The sequence below is a fragment of the Fimicolochytrium jonesii genome (assembly GCF_025526975.1).
Source record: "Fimicolochytrium jonesii strain JEL569 chromosome Unknown EV422scaffold_14, whole genome shotgun sequence".
NCBI classification, from domain to species: Eukaryota; Fungi; Chytridiomycota; class Chytridiomycetes; order Spizellomycetales; family Powellomycetaceae; genus Fimicolochytrium; species Fimicolochytrium jonesii.
The window spans coordinates 172,766-190,899 of record NW_026515681.1 but is presented as its reverse complement, the minus strand read 5'-3'; the positions used below and the strand labels follow the sequence as shown (position 1 = coordinate 190,899).

The following is an 18,134-nucleotide window of genomic DNA, read 5'->3' as shown; positions in this document are numbered from 1 at the left end:
GCTCTCTACGCTCGCCACGCACGCTCTAGGAGCATAGCTGGCGCCCCCCAGTCCCCTCTTGTTGTTGTTGTTCTCTGATCTGCTGGGTTGCCTATCTATAAATAGCCGGCCTCTCTTCGTCCATTCCCTTCCTCCCCAGCAGATCAACACCAGTTCTTCTCATCTCCTGTTCTAGTCCTTGTTTCTTGTTTCGCCAATACAATCTCTTGTCGCCTATCACACTCGCCCTGTCTTCTCTACTTCGCTTCCGCCCCCGTCGTCGAGATCATAACAGTTTGATCAGCTCCAACACTGCGAAGTTCAGAACCTGTCCAGCCCTGCATCCGACAAACCTTTTTTGCCATGTCCCAACCCGAATCCGTACCGCCAAGGAATGGAACGATATGTGCCAAGCCATCGCCGCCTTGCAAAGCCAAAACGCCAACTTGCAGGCAAACCTAGCGCAAGCCCAAGCCGACGCACAAGCTGCCCAGAGCATCGCTGCCCAGGTTCAAGCCGATACGTACACCCGTCCCCAAGTCGCCAACCCTGCTCTGGAGCCAAGAATCAGCTTGCCCGAGAAGTTTGATGGTACCCGCAGCAAATTCCGTGGGTGGTTGAACAACATCTGGTTGATGTTTGCTCTCCAGCCCGACCGCTACCCCAGCGACATCATCAAGATCCAAACTATTGGCACCTACCTCACCGGCACTGCGCAAGCCTGGATGGCGCCCCTAGTCGAACGCCAAGATCACAGCCTTCAGGACTTCAATAGTTTTATCAGTCAGATGCAATCGGTCTTCGGAGACAGCGACAGGGTCCGCACCTCTGAAAACAAGCTCCAGAACCTTCGCCAAACCCGTGCAGCAACCGAGTACGTCGCTGAGTTCCGCCAGCTACAATGCGATGTCTCCTGGAACGACCAGGCCCTGATTGCTACCTTCCGCCGTGGCCTCAAAGAAGACGTCAAAGACCTGATGCTCACAATGCCCCCTGCGGCCACCATTGATGTGGTGATGGAGCAGGCTATCCAGTGCGATAACCGGCTGTTTGAGCGCCGCCTGGAGCGAAACAGAAGCCGCCAGACCTTCCCGGTTCCCCACACCTCGTTTACTACTACAACCACTGTCGACCACAGCGAGCCTATGCAGATTGACGCCGCTCGTCCCCGCGGCCCTCTGAGCCCTCAGGAACGCCAACGCCGTATTTCCAACAACCTCTGCCTTTACTGCGGTGACGCGGGGCACATTGCAAAAGTCTGCCCCGTCAAGAACAAGACCACCACCCGTGCCGCCAACGTCGACATCAAAGAACCCTCCCCGAACAGGGTTTTCCCAAGGTCCAGCCGCAGTAAAGCCCCAGCGACTGGACAACACACATCCGCCCGGGCCTCCTAACCTCGCAGCTCCTGCAACGGGAGAGGCCACCCCCCTGGTTCCTGACTCCGTTATAGCCGACACAACCCTCCTAGCCGCTGCCCATGTCGAAAAACTCCGAAATTAACCCCCACGCCATGCTTGCGCTGGGTCCTGTCGAACCCTTCAACTACCCCGTTACCATATGGTATCATCCAGCCGCGCCCCGATACCTACCTCAGCCATGATCGACAACGGTGCCCTGTCCTGCTTCATCGACAGAGACTTTGCCCGCAAACACCGCATCGCCCTAGTCCCGCATCAGCGTCCACTGACGATCGAACTTGTTGACGGTCAACCCAGCTCTGCTGAGCCAATCACCCATCACACCCAACCAGTAGGCATGTGGGTCGACGACCACTTCGAAGAACTCGTCTTCCATGTCACCAAATCACCCCATGCTCCAATCCTCCTTGGTCTCCCCTGGCTCCGCCTCCACGACATTAACCTTGACTTCAAGAACCTTTCGGTCGTTTCCGTTGCGACTGTCAGTACCATGAATTCGCGAATTGGGACAACTCTCCAGCACCCCCGAGCCCAGCACCCGCCAGAACCCCCGAGCCCTTGATCCGCATCCCCCAGGATGAAGTTCCCCGTCGACAAACATGGTCAATTCCAGTACCCAAGGTATCTCGCTCCAGCACCCCAGAACCGGCTCCCACGCCGCTCCGAGTCTCGTTCATCTCCGCCCCAGCCTTCCGGGTCGCAGCAAGGCATGACCAGGTCTTTGTCGCCTACGCCAACCCTGCGAAACCCGATCTCCCGGCCTCGCCTAGCCCCAGTAACCCCCGACACCCGAGAAAGACATCAAAGACTTCCTGCCCCCCAGATATCAAGACTTCGCCGACGTTTTCGAAAGGAGAAATGCTGACACTCTCCCCGAGCACCGGCCCTACGACTGTCCAATCGATCTGGAAGAAGGCAAGCAGCCACCTTCCGGCCCGATCTACAGCCTCAGCGAACCAGAAATGAAGGCACTCTGCGAATACCTCGAAGAAAACCTTGCCAAAGGATTCATCAAACCCTCAAAGTCCCCTGCCGGTGCGCCAGTCTTATTCGTGAAGAAAAAGGACTGGTTCTCTCCGCCTCTGCGTGGATTATCGAGGCCTGAACAGCATCACGGTGAAGAATCGCTACCCCCCCCTGCCCCTGATCAACGGTATCATGGATCGTTTGCGCGGCGCCCGCCGTCTCACCAAGATCGACCTCCGCGGCGCTTATAACCTCTTACGCATGCGCCCGGGCGATGAATGGAAGACTGCCTTCCGCTGCCGCTACGGGCTATTCGAATACAATGTCATGCCCTTTGGACTCAGCAATGCTCTTGGCGTCTTCCAGGAACGACATCTTCTGCAACATTCTCGATGTGTTTGTTGTCGTCTACCTCGACGATATCCTGATATTCTCCAAGAACCCCGAAGATCACCCCAAACATGTCCGCGAAGTCTTGTCCCGCCTCCGACAGCATGGGTTGTACGCCAAACCAGAGAAGTGCGAATTCAACCGCGAATCTGTTGAGTTCGTAGGCTTCATCATCTCCGAGAAAGGCATCCAGATGGACCCCAAGAAGATCGCTGCCATCACGGATTGGGAACCTCCCAAGACTGTCAAAGGCGTCCAGCGGTTCCTCGGCTTTGCCAACTTCTATCGCCGATTCATCCAAGGTTATTCCAAGATCGCTACCCCGCTCACAGCCCTGACCCGGAAAGACATCCCGTATGCCTGGACACCCGCCGCAAACACAGCCTTCGAGAACCTGAAGAAAGCATTCACCACCGCCCCCATCCTTGCTCACCCTGACCCAGAGAAGACCTTCGTCGTCGAAACTGGCGCCTCCGACTTCGCTCTTGGCGCAGTTCTCCTCCAACCTGACCAGGACAATCAGCTCCAACCCGTGGCCTTCCACTCTCGCAAATTCACGGCCGAAGAGATCAACTACGAGATCTACGACAAGGAACTTCTGGCCATCCAAGACTCCTTTGCCCAGTGGCAACACCATCTCCTTGGCGCCCGTCACAAGATCACCGTTTACTCCGACCATAAAAACCTTCAGTACTTCATGACCACCCGCACCCTGAACCGCCGCCAAGCCCCCTGGTCGATATTCTTCTCGGATTTTGACTTTGTCATTACCTATCGCCCCGGTTCCCAGCAGCACCAAGCCGATGCCCTCTCCCGACGCTCCGAACATGAGCTAAAAAAGGGGGAAGAAGTGTTCCGCTCCCAGGCAACCACAATTTTGACTCCCGAACGCCTTTGACTCGCCGCGGCCTACCTCACACCCATGGATACCATGCTGCTTGACAAGATTAAGGCCGCCCAGGCCTCTGATCCCCTCGCTAAGACCATTCGCAAAAAGCTCAAGATACCCCTCGCCCAACGAACCGAGGAAACCCAAGATCGTATCAAGCGGTTCTCAGATGAAGATGGGATCCTGCTGCACGATAACCCGGTCTATGTCCCCACCAACGAGCTCCGAGCTGAAGTCTGCCACGACATGCACGATACACCCCTAGCCGGCCACTTTGGGATGTCCAAGACGCTCGAACTCGCCTCCCGCAACTACTGGTGGCACAGCCAGTGGCGCTTCGTCAAGGCCTACCACAAGTCCTGCGATACCTGTCCTGTAGCCAAGCGAAATCCAGTCGACACAAACCATATGGCCTACTCCAGCCCTAACAGTATCCCTACCCGCCCTTGGGGATCTTGGTCCCTGGACTTTATCACCGGTCTGCCTCCCGTGGACGGGTACGACTCCATCCTGAACGTCAACTGTCGCCTCACCAAGATGGCCCACTTCATCGCCTGCAGCGAGTCAGAATCCGCCAAATCCACCGCCGACCTAGTCTTCCACAACATCATCCGTCTCCACGGCCTCCCCGACGACGTCATCTCTGACCGAGGACCCGAGTTTAAGTCCCGGTTCTGGCGTCGACTTCTCGAACTCCTTCGGGCAAAAGCCAACCTCTCCTCGGCCTTCCACCCCCAGAGCGATGGCCAGACGGAACGCACCAACCAGATCCTGGAGCAGTATCTCCGATGCTTTTGCAACCACCAACAGGACAACTGGAAACAGCTTCTGTCGTCCACCGAGTTTGCCTACAACAACACCCACCAGTCCGCCTCCCAGACCACCCCCTTCTACGCCAACAAGGGTCTCCACCCCCGCTTCAGTTTCGCGGCCTCTGCTACCTCCGAATCCGTCAACCCCGCCGCTGAAGCCCGCGCTAAACAAATCAGGGAAGTCCATGAACAGCTCGCCCTTGAGCTCAAGGAAGCCCAAGATCGAATGAAGCGCTACGCCGACGCTAAACAAATTCCTGGACCGGACTTCAAGCCTGGCGACCACGTCTGGCTCCTCCGCAAAAACCTCCAGACAACCCGGCCCTCTCAGAAACTCAACCACTCGTTGAAAAAATCAATCCCGTTGCCTACCGGCTCAAGCTCCCGCCTACGTACAAAATCCACGATGTCTTCCATGTCTCGCTCCTCGAACCCCGCTTCACCATCCCCGAACGACACGAACCCAAACCCGCGCCCCCAGAGACCGTTGAGGGTCAAGAAGAGTGGGTTGTCGAAGCCATCCTTGACTCTCGCATCCATTGTCGTCGCCTTCAGTACTTGGTCAAATGGCAGGGCTGGCCTGACCCCGAGAACACCTGGGAGCCCGTGGAACACCTCACCCATACCGACGCACTCCTCCAGGACTTCCACAGCGCGTACCCCAACAAGCCTTCCTCTGTCCCCGTAGCACCCCCTCTGCGGCCACACCAAACTCGACGCCGCCGCCGCCGCCGCTAAAGAGAGGGGTGATGTTATGGACGACGCGCCCATACGATAAGCTTACCTACTGACAGCCGCCAATGTCAACCGCCAAATGTCAAACGCCAATGTCAATGTCAATGTCAGTGTCAATGTCAGTGTCAATGTCAATACCACTCCCCCTCTCTCCTCTCATTTCGCCAATCCTCTTGCAATATCGCCACTCCTCCTCTCTCCTCTCATTTTGCCAATCCCCCCTCGGCTTCTCCACACCCCCCACTGCTTCCCCATAGCCAGCAGCTGTAGCAATGCTCTCTACGCTCGCCACGCACGCTCTAGGAGCATAGCTGGCGCCCCCCAGTCCCCTCTTGTTGTTGTTGTTCTCTGATCTGCTGGGTTGCCTATCTATAAATAGCCGGCCTCTCTTCGTCCATTCCCTTCCTCCCCAGCAGATCAACACCAGTTCTTCTCATCTCCTGTTCTAGTCCTTGTTTCTTGTTTCGCCAATACAATCTCTTGTCGCCTATCACACTCGCCCTGTCTTCTCTACTTCGCTTCCGCCCCCGTCGTTGAGATCATAACATCACCGACCCCATTGCCCATTACCGTCTCACTCAATCGATGACCCACCTCAGGCAGGATTTGAAGCACTTCTGGGCTGGTACTAGGGCCCCCTGAGTCAATGCCATGAATGTTCTGGTAGCCAACCACCAAATTGCACCTCATCACAATAAACGCGACATCCCTTACGGCTGGGCACCGATGTGCTGCTTTGGGACCTTTACGAAAGGTGGAAGATTTTGCCTTCCCGATCTCGGTATCATGCTGCCTTACCGCCCCGGAGATATTTTGCTCATTCGCAGTCAGGCTCTGGAACACTTTGTGGAGACGTGGGCTTCAGACCCCGCCGACACACGGTATGCATTCTTGCAGTTTACTCATCAAAAGGTGTTTGAGCTTGGGTTGGAAGGTTCCAAGAACTTTCACAACAACCGGGAGTTGGACGGAAAGCTCGCTGCGGAGATGGTTAGCAGTCGCTGGCCTCACCTGCCCCCCATGTGCAAAGGGAATGGTCATCATATAAAGATGGACGATGAGGAGGTGGAGTTGCAGAAGAAGGAGGGCAAGAAGTGGTTGGCGGATAAGGAAAGGAAGGGCCGGAAGAAGATGAAGCTGGAGGTGAATGCCGAGATGAAGACGGAGGAGATGATGAAGTTGGAGTACCACTAGGATCGCGTCGCATCACATTGTATGTAGACAGTAGCGGTGTTTATATATATAGTAGCGCGTACTAGGAGCGGCGTAGATTTTACAATCACACGTTACAATTCACGATCACGGTGGAAGTAGGAAGCGTATGATGTTGGTAGTAGTGCCTACCCCCCTACGTACCAGCCGTACCAAATGGTAAACCACGGCGCTGAGAGCGTGAAGCTGTAAGGGCGAGCGTGAAGGGCGTAAGGGTGCTTCCGTCTATTCTCCGCGACGCCGTCAGGGGAACGATTTTCGCCCCACGCTGTACTAGTCAGCCCTCAATGGATTTTGGGGAGAAATTCGTCCCCCGCACGTCAAACCGGAAAGTGCCTGGGGACCGTGCCCCGTCTATTCTCTGTGTAGGCGCCGGCTCTTGGAACGTCGCCGCGGCTTTGACACTCTCATGGTGATTTGTCTGGGGAATGGAGTGTACGTGAGTTAGTTGGGGTGAAATAGATAGCAGGTAGCGTGGGCATGGGAGTGGGAGTGGGTTGGTAGAATGGGGCCAGCGCGAGTGCCCAAATCCAGGCTGCACCTCAAGCAATTGCGGGAGTCAAGAGCGGTCGTGCTCAACATGGGCCGCGAGATCGGCATAAAGCAAGCGCGCCCAGGCAGCACAGCAGCCACTCACCTCGTCAGCGCTGAGCGTGCTCAGAGAGTGCTCTGCGTGAGTTGCCGGGCTTGAGCTGGAAGGGGGCGGGCGTTGGCCAGGGGGGTGAGGGGGCTGTCGTCCGCTGCGAGCGCTTGACGTTTCGTGTGAGAGGAGGAGAGTGTGGTCTTGGAGGTGCTGCAATCAGCAGTGGACAAGCCAAAATCAACCTCAGAAGCTACCCTAGCTGCCCAGCTAGCTGGCCTGGAGGCTACCCCACATCCTTTACACGCGTGTAAAAAACCTGGGGATCCTCACTCTACTCTTCCTCACTCTTTGCGCTCCTCACGCTCTTGATTGCACCTCATCATGGCCCCCAATTACATACCAACCCTCCTTCCCAACCCCCTTCCTTCCCAACGCAATTGTGAGCAGTAAGCATCCCCGTTTTCACCTTCAACCGCCGCCAGGTAACAACCGCAATTCCTCACCGTTCTCAGCTTCATTACCACAGCACTGACGCGAGTTCTTTGACACACAGCTATCATGGCAATCACCTGCATCACCTGTCTCGGCACAGCACAGCCATCATGCCATCACACCAGGCGCTCCAGGGGCACCTGTGGTGTGGCATCTTTACTGGAGCAACCACACCACGGCGGAAGAGGAGGAAGGTTGCTCCGGTTACCCCGCGATTGCCCATACGTCTGCCAGCCACACCATTGCAACCCCCGCGATTTGAGCTCCCACCTTCTGTCCAACGTCACTTGCCCCAAGCAATTGCAGACATGGTTGGCGAGAGTTCCGGCGATGAAGATGGGCAGCAGCACCAGCAGCAAGGGCTTTCACCAGTGGACAGAGGTCTGCAGCGTCCGTTGAACCTCCCCGCTCCCATCCCTTTCCTTTTTCCCAGCACACCGGGTGGATCCCTGGTGCTTGAACCCCCGCCACCACCACCCGCTCAACGACCCCGGCAGACACATGCAAGCACCAAGGCTTCGCTTCACCGAATCATCCATAATCAAAATCAAGCTCAAAGGGAGCGCCTGACAACATTCATCGGCAACGTTCACGTCCTTGCGCGCCACACCACCTTCTTTCTCAAGTACTACCTTGGTGAGTTTTTGAGGTGCACTGTATATTTCCCATAAAACAATGTCCTGACTGCCACGTCTGCCCGCCACAGCTGATCATCCTCTACACGATTTCCCGGACATCACTGACAAGCACATCAGTGTGATATTTGAGCTGCTAAACAATCCAGGCTACAACGGCAATCCGGTCATCGCGCAAGAGTTGCGTCCACGGGTTCAAGAGTACTGTAATGTTCACGGATTCGACCTCATCCGCATGCGAAATTGCCAACAGACCGCAGCATACACGGCAACGAGCATCTTCACAAACCTCAAAGTCAACCTACAAGAGCATTTCATGCAAATGTTTCTGCGCTACGTCAATGAAAGGCTTGGTTTGAAGCAAGTCGTACTGCATCTTCGGAGAGCCGGAGTTAGCCGAGCGCAGCGCCAACAGTATTATCGGCGTGTCCATCAATTCACAAAGTATGCGACATTTGAAGAGTACCCAACCGAAGAGGAGTTTGGCCGCCTCACGCGACTTGAGCGGACTCTCCTTGACGAGTTATGGGCTCTGTTTCCTCCCCAGGATGAGCCCCTTGCGTACAGCCTTGCGGTGGTCGCAATGCCATATTTAGGTGAGTTGCATCCTGTATATTTATCCCCCCCCCCCCCCCCCCTCCAGCTTGTGCGTGGCTGCGAAGCGACGCGAGCGAGGGCCTTCCTTGGTACACCGACCTGGCCAAATGGCTGCGCGCCGGGACCCGGGCCGACGTGGTCCCACCCCCGGCCGACAGGAAGCGAACCCCCCCAAACCCCCCCCCCCCCCCCTCCAGCTTGTGCGTGGCTGCGAAGCGACGCGAGCGAGCGCCTTGCTTGGTACACCGACCTGGCCAAATGGCTGCGCGCCGGGACCCGGGCCGACGTGGTCCCCCCCCCGGCCGACAGGAAGCGGAACCCCCCCCCTCCCCCCCTGCTTCCTCTTTTGTCTAATCATGGTCCGCACCTGCCTCGCCTCATCACAGGTGCCTATTGTGAGCTCTCACGCCTCTATGAGCGCCGTGGAATGCGGCTGTTTTCCGCTATCCCGCTGCGCAAATCTCGAATCCAGTCATCTGTTCGGATCGACACGACGATCCTAGCCATTCATATCCTGGCCTTGGGCCGCCGTCGCATGGGGAAACTCACCGATCAACGCAAGCAGGAGCCGTGGGGGCAGTTTCTCAATGTGAATGTGAGTTAAGTCTGTATCCTTTATTTCAATCACCTCGCTGAATGATGGATTGCAGGACAAGGTCTTCAAGCATCGAAAGAAGCTTGGTCTCAAGTTCGATGGGTCATCCAGCACAAACGGGTATTCCGTTACCATCCACTTCAAGAAGCCAGGGCTCAAGTATGGCTATCGGGCGCGCAAGCGCAGCAAGGCCCAAATGCGGGAAGAAGTCAAACAGCTGTATTTTGAGCACCACATCGCCGAACTAAGGGAGGCTCCAAACATCGTCAGCATTGATCCGGGCAAGCGTGACCTCTTGTTCTGTCGAGACATCAAGAAGGAGCGGCCATTTAGGTACGTTTCAGCTGATTGCGGAATGTCCAACGAAGGGGATTGTGGGGACATCGTGGGGAATCGTGGGGACATCGTGGGGACGGGGACGGGGAGGGTTGAGGAGGGCACGGATGGGGACAGCGGCGACAGCGGCGACAGCGGGGATGGCGGGGATGGCGGTAGCGGGGATGGCGGGGATGTCGGTAGCGGCGACAGCGGCGACAGCGGGGATGGCGGGGATGGCGGTAGCGGGAATGGCGGGGATGGCGGGGACAGCAGGGACAGCGGCGACAGCGGCGACAGCGGGGATGGCGGGGATGGCGGTAGCGGCGACAGCAGGGATAGCGGCGACAGCGGGGATAGCCGGGATAGCGGGGATAGCGGGGACAGCAGGGCAGTAGTAATCTCACAATGCACCACCCATATCAGATACACATCCAATCAACGGGCGGTCGAGACAAAGTCTCGGTACTTTCGGAGAGACATGACGGAGCGAAAGATCAATGCCGGCATTGCTGAGATGGAATCACATATTCCGTCGCACAAGAGCATGAACATCGAGGCGTTCTCAGCGTTCATTGTGGATCACGTACATGCGGGTATGATGTTCTACTTCAATTTTGATCTTCAAATTTAGTAATACATGGGCTGACATCCATCCATATCCCAGATCCCGCCCTGGATGAGTTTTACCGGGATGAGATTCACGTCGCTTGCAGATTCAAGGCGTTCTCACTGCGGCAAAAGTCTGAGAGCAAGCTCATCAAGAACATGCGACGCCGGTATGGAAAGCATTTTTCGGTCATCTTGGGTGATTGGAGCGATGCTGGGAAAACAATGCGCTTTCAGGAGTCATCAAAGACCAAGGGGTGAGTGACCATCATCGTTTTTTATGTACTATAATATGCTAACTCATCATGGCAATTAGATTCCGCACACTCTTTGCAAGAAACAGCATTCCATGTTACTTGCTAGATGAGTATCGAACGTCGTCCGTGTGCCCCAACTGCCACGGTCGTGTGAAGAAAAACATCCGACGACGGCTATCACCTCGGCCGTGGCAAGCTAGAACGGGAAGAATGGAATACGTCCATGGATTGGTGGGTTGCCCCAACCCCGAATGTATCAACCAAGACTGGACGCCATTTGAGATTCCTGGAAGACGACGACCACTACGACTACGGATGAAAGTGCACAATCGGGATGTCCTAAGCACCAAGAATTTCCTCTCGATTGTGCGTTCGGTGGTGTTTGGCGATGGCCGCAGACCACATGCATTCTCCCGTAACCGGTAGTCTAGATTTCACCCCATCCCATTTTCCATGGTGGTTATCTGCCATCCACATCATTGTACCTCTGCCGGAGGCATCGCCGATGATGGCAACTTGTAGCTCAGTGCGATCAACACGTAGAAAGAGTATCAACACATGATCGAAGAAACGGCGGGGGTCCCTCTCTCTATGTATACCCACCGGACCATCATCCTCACCGCAACTCATGCGAGATAGCCTTCCGACAAAGCCCCCTCAAATTATTCATAAACACCGACACGTACGCGTTGAAATTGTCCGGCTGGCCGGCATGCCGTTTCGTCTTTTCTTCCAGTAAATGTGCCGAGTTGAGGAACTCGACTTCGACTTCGTGCGTGCGCGATTCTTCGCGGCCGTATGGCTAAAAAATCACAACCCCACATTCAAAATTGTCACCCTTTGCCCATCGAACCCCACCCCACGTCAGAATCAAAGAGGCACATAGGTTACACGTACATCAACCCTGACAACCTGCGTCAAATCGACCCTAATAGCCTCATGCGTATAGCTCAACCGATCCTTCGCGCGGCGGAGCTGCGGGTCGCGGTCGCGCATCTGGTCACGGAGCAGGGAGGGGTCGGCGGGGATCTCGAGCGAGACGGTGATGCGGATGTCGAGGTGCGAGTTGGGGAGGTGGATTTCGAGGTTGGCCAGGCGGCGTTTGGTGACGCATTCGATAATCTGAATTGGGGACGTATCGGAGGGGGGTGAGGTGAGTGAGACATTGGGGGGACGGTCTGATGGGGTAGGGGAGATGGGGCGTGATTATGAAACCCACCTGTTTTGTTTTCTGGTCAGTCGAAACCCGCACCTTGTTCCCGCGGCTCTCGTACACCTCGTCCATGATCTTCGTATGTGCGTACTGCACGCGACGGCCCTGGCCCTGCTCGACGTAGAAGTTGAGGAGTTTGTTGAAGTTGCCATGTTGTGACTAGAGATTGGGGCAGACAAATGGGAACCGGTGTTAGGGTAGAGGAGTCAGATGGGATTTGGCGATTTTTTTTTTACCAGTGTCATGTCGGAGTCGAAGACGTATTGGCCTGATTCGTTTGAGATCACTTTGTTGATTGCGAGGGTGATGTCAGTTTTGCTGAACGGGCGACTACTACGTGCAGTCAGTGTAGCTAGTGGCCACCATTTCACTCACCAGTCTCAGATCGTACAGGCAGCTGTATCCTCCGATTCGTCGCTTTATCTATTATCAGGCCCAGTTTCCCCTCAATCTGCCACCACCAAGCGCCCAAAACGCTTCAGTATCCGCCACATGTCTCCAAACTGGCTCGATAAACCCCTACGATATACCTCAATAATGGCCCCATCCTGCCTTCCCGCAATCAGATTCCGCCACAAGAAGTCGCACACCTGCAACACCGTGTCGTCCTCCGGTCTCTTCCCGAACAGAGAGGGTTCCAGTCTGAACACCGATGGTGGCGGTTGTGGTGGCCGTCCCTGTGGCTGCTGCACCGGTCTGGAAGTCGGCGCAGCGTTGTTGTGGGTCGCCACCACCCCCCGCCCTGACCCGTCGAACGCCTTTGGGTTGAACTCCCTGACTTGTGACGGCACAACCTTCGTGGTGTCAACACCACCCGCTCCAGGGTTGAACGGTATCGGGCTGGACGAGCGGCCGCTGAACGGTTTTGGTTGTGGTGGTGGCTGCGGTGGTGACGACGTCCCGCTCTCACTCCCATTCGTACTCCGCGGCGGCTCCTTCTCCCGCTCTCCCCCTCGCCCGTCCTCCACCTCCACCTCCCCGGCGCGATCCAGCTCCTCCCCCGAGCCCTCGTCGTCATCATCGTCGTCCGCTATACCCCGCGGTCGCGCGTTCTGCTCCTGTTTCGACGTGCTGGCGTCGCGACCATGATCACCACCATCATCGCCGTCATCATCGTCGCTGTCGAAGACATTGAAGATATCAAGCGAATCGTCTGCTTTCCGACTGTTCTCCCCTTCGTCGTCTGATTCTATGCGGGCTCGTTTGCGAGCTGGGGCGCTCATTCTGGTGAGTAGAGAGAGACGTGGCTTGAAGGTCGGGGGCGGATGGGGAGTGTGGGAACGTGGGGAGTTATCGGAGGCGCAAGTGCGGAGGGGGTTGGGGGGTGGATAGTGTTACTGTATGTGTACTGCGAGCGTATGCCTGCAGAACGTGCAAGATGGGGGTTTGCTGCGATCGTTGGGAGGACCTTTGGAACCTTTGGAGACCTGTTCCCGCGCGACAAACACCTCGCCCTTTTTCCCCACGTTTTCACAAGGTCAACCCCCGCTTCTACAGCCTCCACCTCAGCGGACGCAAACCGACAGCGGTATAAACTTCGTCGCAGCATCCCTCCCTCAACCTCCTCTCCACCTGCCATCGTCCCGCACCGTGCCCCCCCAATTACCAGCGGGTCGGGGTCGGTCAAAACGGGGCGAGACATGCCATGTTAACAAACCGCACCAAGCAACGCATAACCCTCGGCCTCATCCTCAGCACCGCCTCGCTCGCCATCTTCACCGTCGCCTACCCGACGACCAACACCGAGGAGATCAAACGTCGTCGTCAGGAGATACTGGAGAAGGGATCCGGGGCGCCCATTCGTAGACCGGGAACGCCTGAGGGGCCGGGGATTGGCGCGGCTATTGCTGCTAATAAAGCGAGGAGGGCGGCTGAGAAGAAGCAGGGGAGTGGGAAGGCGGAGGCAGGGAAAGAGGTTGCTGAAGGGCCAGGCAAGCCGTGAACAGCCACCGCCACCGACGACCTGAGGGACGAACGAGTGGGACTTTGAGGAAAGGAACAAAAACATCGGTGTGTACTGTACTACTGAGACGATATGCCACCGAAACGCAAAGCACCGCCGGCAGGCAACAAGCCGCATGAGAAGAGGCCGAAAAAGGAGCATAATGCAGGTATTTACATATCATACTCAAACAACTCTCCTCCATCCCATCAAAAAGTGTACTCACCCCCCCATCTCTCCCAGCACCCATCCCAACCCCACCCCCACCCAACCCGGACGCCACAGGGCCCCTCTATGACCCCCTTCCCGCCTCCCTCCTCGCCTCCTCCCAATCTACCACCGATCCCGACCCTATCCCCGCAACCACCACACCAGGAACCTTCACTCAAACCCTCATCTCCCACATCCTCCCCCCCACGACCAACCCTACCCGCACATACACATCCAAACTCCACAACAAAACCCTCGTCGTAGCCAACAACCCCGCCCCAGACGCTCTGCGCACCGCCCGCAAGGACCGTCTCGCCCTCCAGAAAGCCCGCCGAAAAACCAAATGCATGACCTCCAAGGAAAAAAAAGCCACGGGCTGGTTCTCTCTCAAATCATCCTCGGACAAGGCATATACGTTCGAATCCTTCCTCCCCCTCCACGCCCTCTGGACATCCTACATGACGGAACTGCTGGGAACAGAAACGGCCCCGCAGAATGTCCTGCCGAGATTGTTACGTGCGGATTACCATGGCGCGGTGTTCACGGTGGTCAAGGCCAAGTGTCCGAGTTTGGTGGGGCTGTGTGGGGTGGTGGTGAAGGAGACGGAGAATATGTTTACTTTGGTGGGGCGGGGCGGGGGCGTTAAAGGTATGGCGGGGTGCCTGTGTGTGTGGTTGCGGGTGTTTATTTAGCATTGCATTCTTTTTTATTGACGTGGGCAACTTTTGAAGTGATACCGAAGCGGAATACGGTGTTTACGTTTACTACTACACCCGCCATGACGATATCATCAAGGACGACGGCGGAGAAGACGACGGCGATGGAGAAGGTGACGGCGGCGAAAATCTACACGCTTTACGGCAACCAGTTCCGCACCCGGCCGGGCGAGCGCGCCGCGAAGAAGTTCAAAGATAAGGCTTCTGTTGATTTGCCTTGATATTTTGTCCTACATCGGGGGTCGAGTGGAGGAGGAGGTACGGCGTGGATGCATGGGCGTTAGTATCTATCACGATTGCATGGTGGTCATAGGTGGTGCGAGCCATGCTGTTACTGCGAGATTGGCCTACCGCTGACGGGAAGAAGGCTTAGAATGTAGGGTGGTCCAGGTTGATAGGATCCCTGAGGGGCAGATAGTAGCATAGACGATAACGAGCACGATGAATTCACACAGAATATATCAACAGAAAGAAAACTACGAGTAAGCGGGACTGACTATAGAGCTATATGCAGCTGTGATAGGTGGTTGGGGTGGCATTCCTGAGGTTGGGGGTCGGCAGGGTGACGCAACTTGTTTAAAGCTTAGCGCCACCGGCGGAGAGGGTGAGGATCGAGTCGTAGCAAAGAGTCTGTGGGATGAAGAAGAAGGTGGGATTTGCGTTGAGGAAGTGAGTCTGATACAAAGCATGGGTAAAAGAATTGACATACCGTCAAGAAATCAGAGTACTCCCTCCCTTGGATAGTCCCCACAAGGTGCTTCTTAGCGAGCTCAAACTTGGACGCCGCAAACTTCTGCTCTCCCAGCCGCTGCTTCACTTTCTCCACTTCCTCATCCAGCAGCTTGCTAACCAGCTCCGGCGTGACCTCCTTCCCCTCAGCGGTGCGGGCACGGTGACGCACCCACTGCCACAGCTGCGACCTCGAAATCTCAGCGGTAGCCGCGTCCTCCATCAGGTTATGGATGGGCACGCACCCGTTCCCCCGGAGCCAGGCCTCCATGTACTGCAGCGCGACGTCGATGTTCATGCGCAGGCCGTTGTCGGTAATCTTGCCGCTGACGCCCTGGGTGGAGATCAGGTGGGCGCCCGTGACCTCGACGTCCTCGCGGCGGATGTAGAGCTGGTTGGGCTGGGGCATGTGCTTGTCGAAGATGTCCTTGGCGAGTTTAACCAGGTCTGGGTGCGCGACCCAGGTGCCGTCGTGGCCGGCCTGGACCTCGCGTTGCTTGTCGGCGCGGACCTTGGCCATCGCCGCGTCGTTCTTGGCGGGGTCGTCTTTGATGGGAATGAAGGCTGCCATGCCGCCCATGGCGTGCACGCCGCGCTTGTGGCAGGTCTTGATGAGGAGGCGGACATAGGCGTCCATGAAGGGCGTGGTCATGGTGATGTCGCCACGGTCGGGCAGCACGAATTGGGAGTGGTTACGGAACTTCTTGATGAAGGAGAAGATGTAGTCCCATCGACCACAGTTCAACCCTGAGGAGTGGTCCCGCAGTTCAAAGATGATCTCGTCCATCTCGTACGCTGCCATGATGGTCTCGATCAGGACGGTCCCTCGGATAGTACCGCGGGGAATGCTGAGGATGTCCTGAGCGAGGTTGAAAACGTCGTTCCATAGCCTGGCTTCCAGGTGCGACTCCATTTTCGGGAGGTAGAAGTACGGTCCGAACCCGCGGCGCACGGACTCCGCACCATTGTGGAAAAAGTAGAGAGCAAAGTCGAAGATGGATCCCGATACTGGCTCTCCATCGACCAGGAAATGCTTCTCCTCCAAGTGCCATCCACGAGGGCTGTATAAATGAAGGAGACGGTAAGACCAGGGCAACTTTCATCAGGCTAAACTGTTTGAATGCCAGCAATCAACCTACCGGACGAGCAGCGTGGCGAGGCGGCCTTCCTTCAACTTGTAGTACTTTCCGTTAGGTGCCTGGAAGTCGATCTGTCTTCGGACAGCGTCCCGCAGGTTGCATTGTCCTGAAATGTTGTTCTCCCATGTGGGAGCATTCGAGTCTTCAAAGTCGGCCATGTAGGTCAATGCCCCGGAGTTGAGAGCGTTGATGACCATTTTCCGGTCGACGGGACCGGTAATCTCGACGCGACGGTCAATCAATCCTGGAGCGGGAGGCGCGGCCTAGAACTCGAAGCATGAGAGACCGGTTCACGAAAGAAGGACGGCGTGGGAAAATCAAGACTTCAATCCCGGTTGTCCGAAGCTCACCTTCCAAGTAGGGTCATCACGGATCGCCTTTGTCTCGGGAAGGAAATCAGGGAACTTTCCTGAAAAGACAGAGATATCGCTGGTTAGTGATACCTAATCCTTCCGAATTTTCCGCCAAAGGCCAACGGGGACTAGAACTCACCAGCGTCGAGCTGCTTCTGACGCTCGACGCGTCGTTGGAGGAGCTCCTTGCGACGACCGTTGAATGCCCTATGCAACACAAGTAGTCAGGATCAGCGCAAGGTAAACCGAGAGTAAAAACACAACCTTGTATTGGGACTCACCTGTTGAGAGTAGCGACAAACTCCTGAGCGGGAATGGACAAGATGTCCGCGTACTGAGGCTTGACTGGGCCCAAGATGGAGACGCCCTTTGCTGTTTGGATGGACATGACTGGGTGTTGCTGTTGCTTACTGCGTTGGTTCTGATGGTATTGTAATAGTGGGATCGATGGAGTGGGGAATCTGGTGATTGCAAGTCGTGGGAAAATGGTTCTGGGTTGTGAAGGGGGGGGATAAGGGACCCTAATAATATTCGAGCAGCCCGTTGTGCGCAGTTCTTCCCCCTCCCAACTGATATCATTGCCCACACATGCCATGCTGCTGCTCCGTCCGCGTCCGGTGGGGAATGCGGACGCGTGCGGGACAAGCCGGGAGGCCACGGGTCGTGACTCATCACATGTCAGGCAAGCTATTCCCACTTCTGCAACTCCCAAGCATGTGCCAAACTGCAACAACGGAACGTCATCGGCATCGTTCGTCCCTTTTATTTCCGAGTCATGTGAACTCACCTGCCTGTCTTTCGATTCGTGCGCACGTCATGGTGACTCATCCATGGCTTACGCAATGGTACAGGAAACGGCAATGGGCGAAGTGTCGCGGAGCGGTTCTGCGAACGACAACGAACATCGAAACATCGACAAGAAAGGTCTCGATCAACAACCCCCTCCCCACAAGAACACACAGGTAAACGTCAGGAGAGCGCTGGAGGTCCATGTCTGCTCCGCTGCCGTCGAAATGCTTGGATGATCCTCGGGGGGAGCGGTCAGATCGTGGCCTGCAGAACTCGGGAGCCCAAAGGCCGGCCCCAGATCATAGTTTACTCAAAGGACGAGCGGAGGTCTCAACCGAAGTGAATTAGGAAAGTTAACAAGACAAAATTCCTCCTACTAGAAATGGCGTCCAAAGCAGCGAACGACAAGCCCGAGGAAAAGGTCCCCAAGGTCCAGGAGGTCGAGGACGAGGAGTCTGAGGACGAGGTCGAGGGTCCCGAGGGTGACGCTATCCTCTCCGGAACTCCCGGTCACGTCCAGTCAAGGGGCGAGAAGAAGGCTAGGAAGGCTCTGGCT

General features: G+C 56.3%; 5 protein-coding genes across 5 annotated transcripts; 3 read left to right on the top strand and 2 right to left on the bottom strand.

The window, feature by feature from the left end:
- Window positions 1-7,450: 7,450 nt before the first annotated feature.
- EV422DRAFT_620523 (uncharacterized protein) lies at window positions 7,451-9,228 on the top strand. Its single transcript, XM_053074102.1, has 3 exons — window positions 7,451-8,115; window positions 8,186-8,710; window positions 9,087-9,228. Exons 1-3 carry the CDS (start codon window positions 7,590-7,592, stop codon window positions 9,212-9,214), a joined length of 1,179 nt encoding a protein of 392 aa, XP_052924901.1. The 5' UTR covers window positions 7,451-7,589; the 3' UTR covers window positions 9,215-9,228.
- Window positions 9,229-9,475: 247 nt separating this feature from the next.
- Window positions 9,476-11,008, top strand: EV422DRAFT_587913 (uncharacterized protein). The gene is made up of 4 exons (XM_053073482.1): window positions 9,476-9,639; window positions 10,048-10,217; window positions 10,289-10,487; window positions 10,547-11,008. Exons 1-4 carry the CDS (start codon window positions 9,503-9,505, stop codon window positions 10,911-10,913), a joined length of 873 nt encoding a protein of 290 aa, XP_052924900.1. The 5' UTR covers window positions 9,476-9,502; the 3' UTR covers window positions 10,914-11,008.
- On the bottom strand, window positions 10,898-13,144 carry EV422DRAFT_531710 (CYTH-like domain-containing protein). The gene is made up of 6 exons (XM_053070479.1): window positions 12,231-13,144; window positions 12,076-12,151; window positions 11,937-11,986; window positions 11,707-11,859; window positions 11,385-11,609; window positions 10,898-11,289 (listed from the first exon to the last, which is right to left on the bottom strand). Exons 1-6 carry the CDS (start codon window positions 12,921-12,923, stop codon window positions 11,104-11,106), a joined length of 1,383 nt encoding a protein of 460 aa, XP_052924899.1. The 5' UTR covers window positions 12,924-13,144; the 3' UTR covers window positions 10,898-11,103.
- A 477-nt stretch (window positions 13,145-13,621) lies between these two features.
- Window positions 13,622-14,970, top strand: EV422DRAFT_79674 (RNase P subunit p29-like protein). The gene is made up of 3 exons (XM_053074407.1): window positions 13,622-13,811; window positions 13,886-14,500; window positions 14,584-14,970. The coding sequence occupies exons 1-3, from the start codon at window positions 13,736-13,738 to the stop codon at window positions 14,787-14,789; spliced, it is 897 nt and encodes a 298-aa protein (XP_052924898.1). The 5' UTR covers window positions 13,622-13,735; the 3' UTR covers window positions 14,790-14,970.
- Window positions 14,971-15,035: 65 nt separating this feature from the next.
- EV422DRAFT_531705 (malate synthase) lies at window positions 15,036-17,373 on the bottom strand. The gene is made up of 6 exons (XM_053070478.1): window positions 17,071-17,373; window positions 16,929-16,996; window positions 16,787-16,845; window positions 16,437-16,699; window positions 15,278-16,358; window positions 15,036-15,198 (listed from the first exon to the last, which is right to left on the bottom strand). Exons 1-6 carry the CDS (start codon window positions 17,175-17,177, stop codon window positions 15,145-15,147), a joined length of 1,632 nt encoding a protein of 543 aa, XP_052924897.1. The 5' UTR covers window positions 17,178-17,373; the 3' UTR covers window positions 15,036-15,144.
- Between the last annotated feature and the right edge of the window lie 761 nt (window positions 17,374-18,134).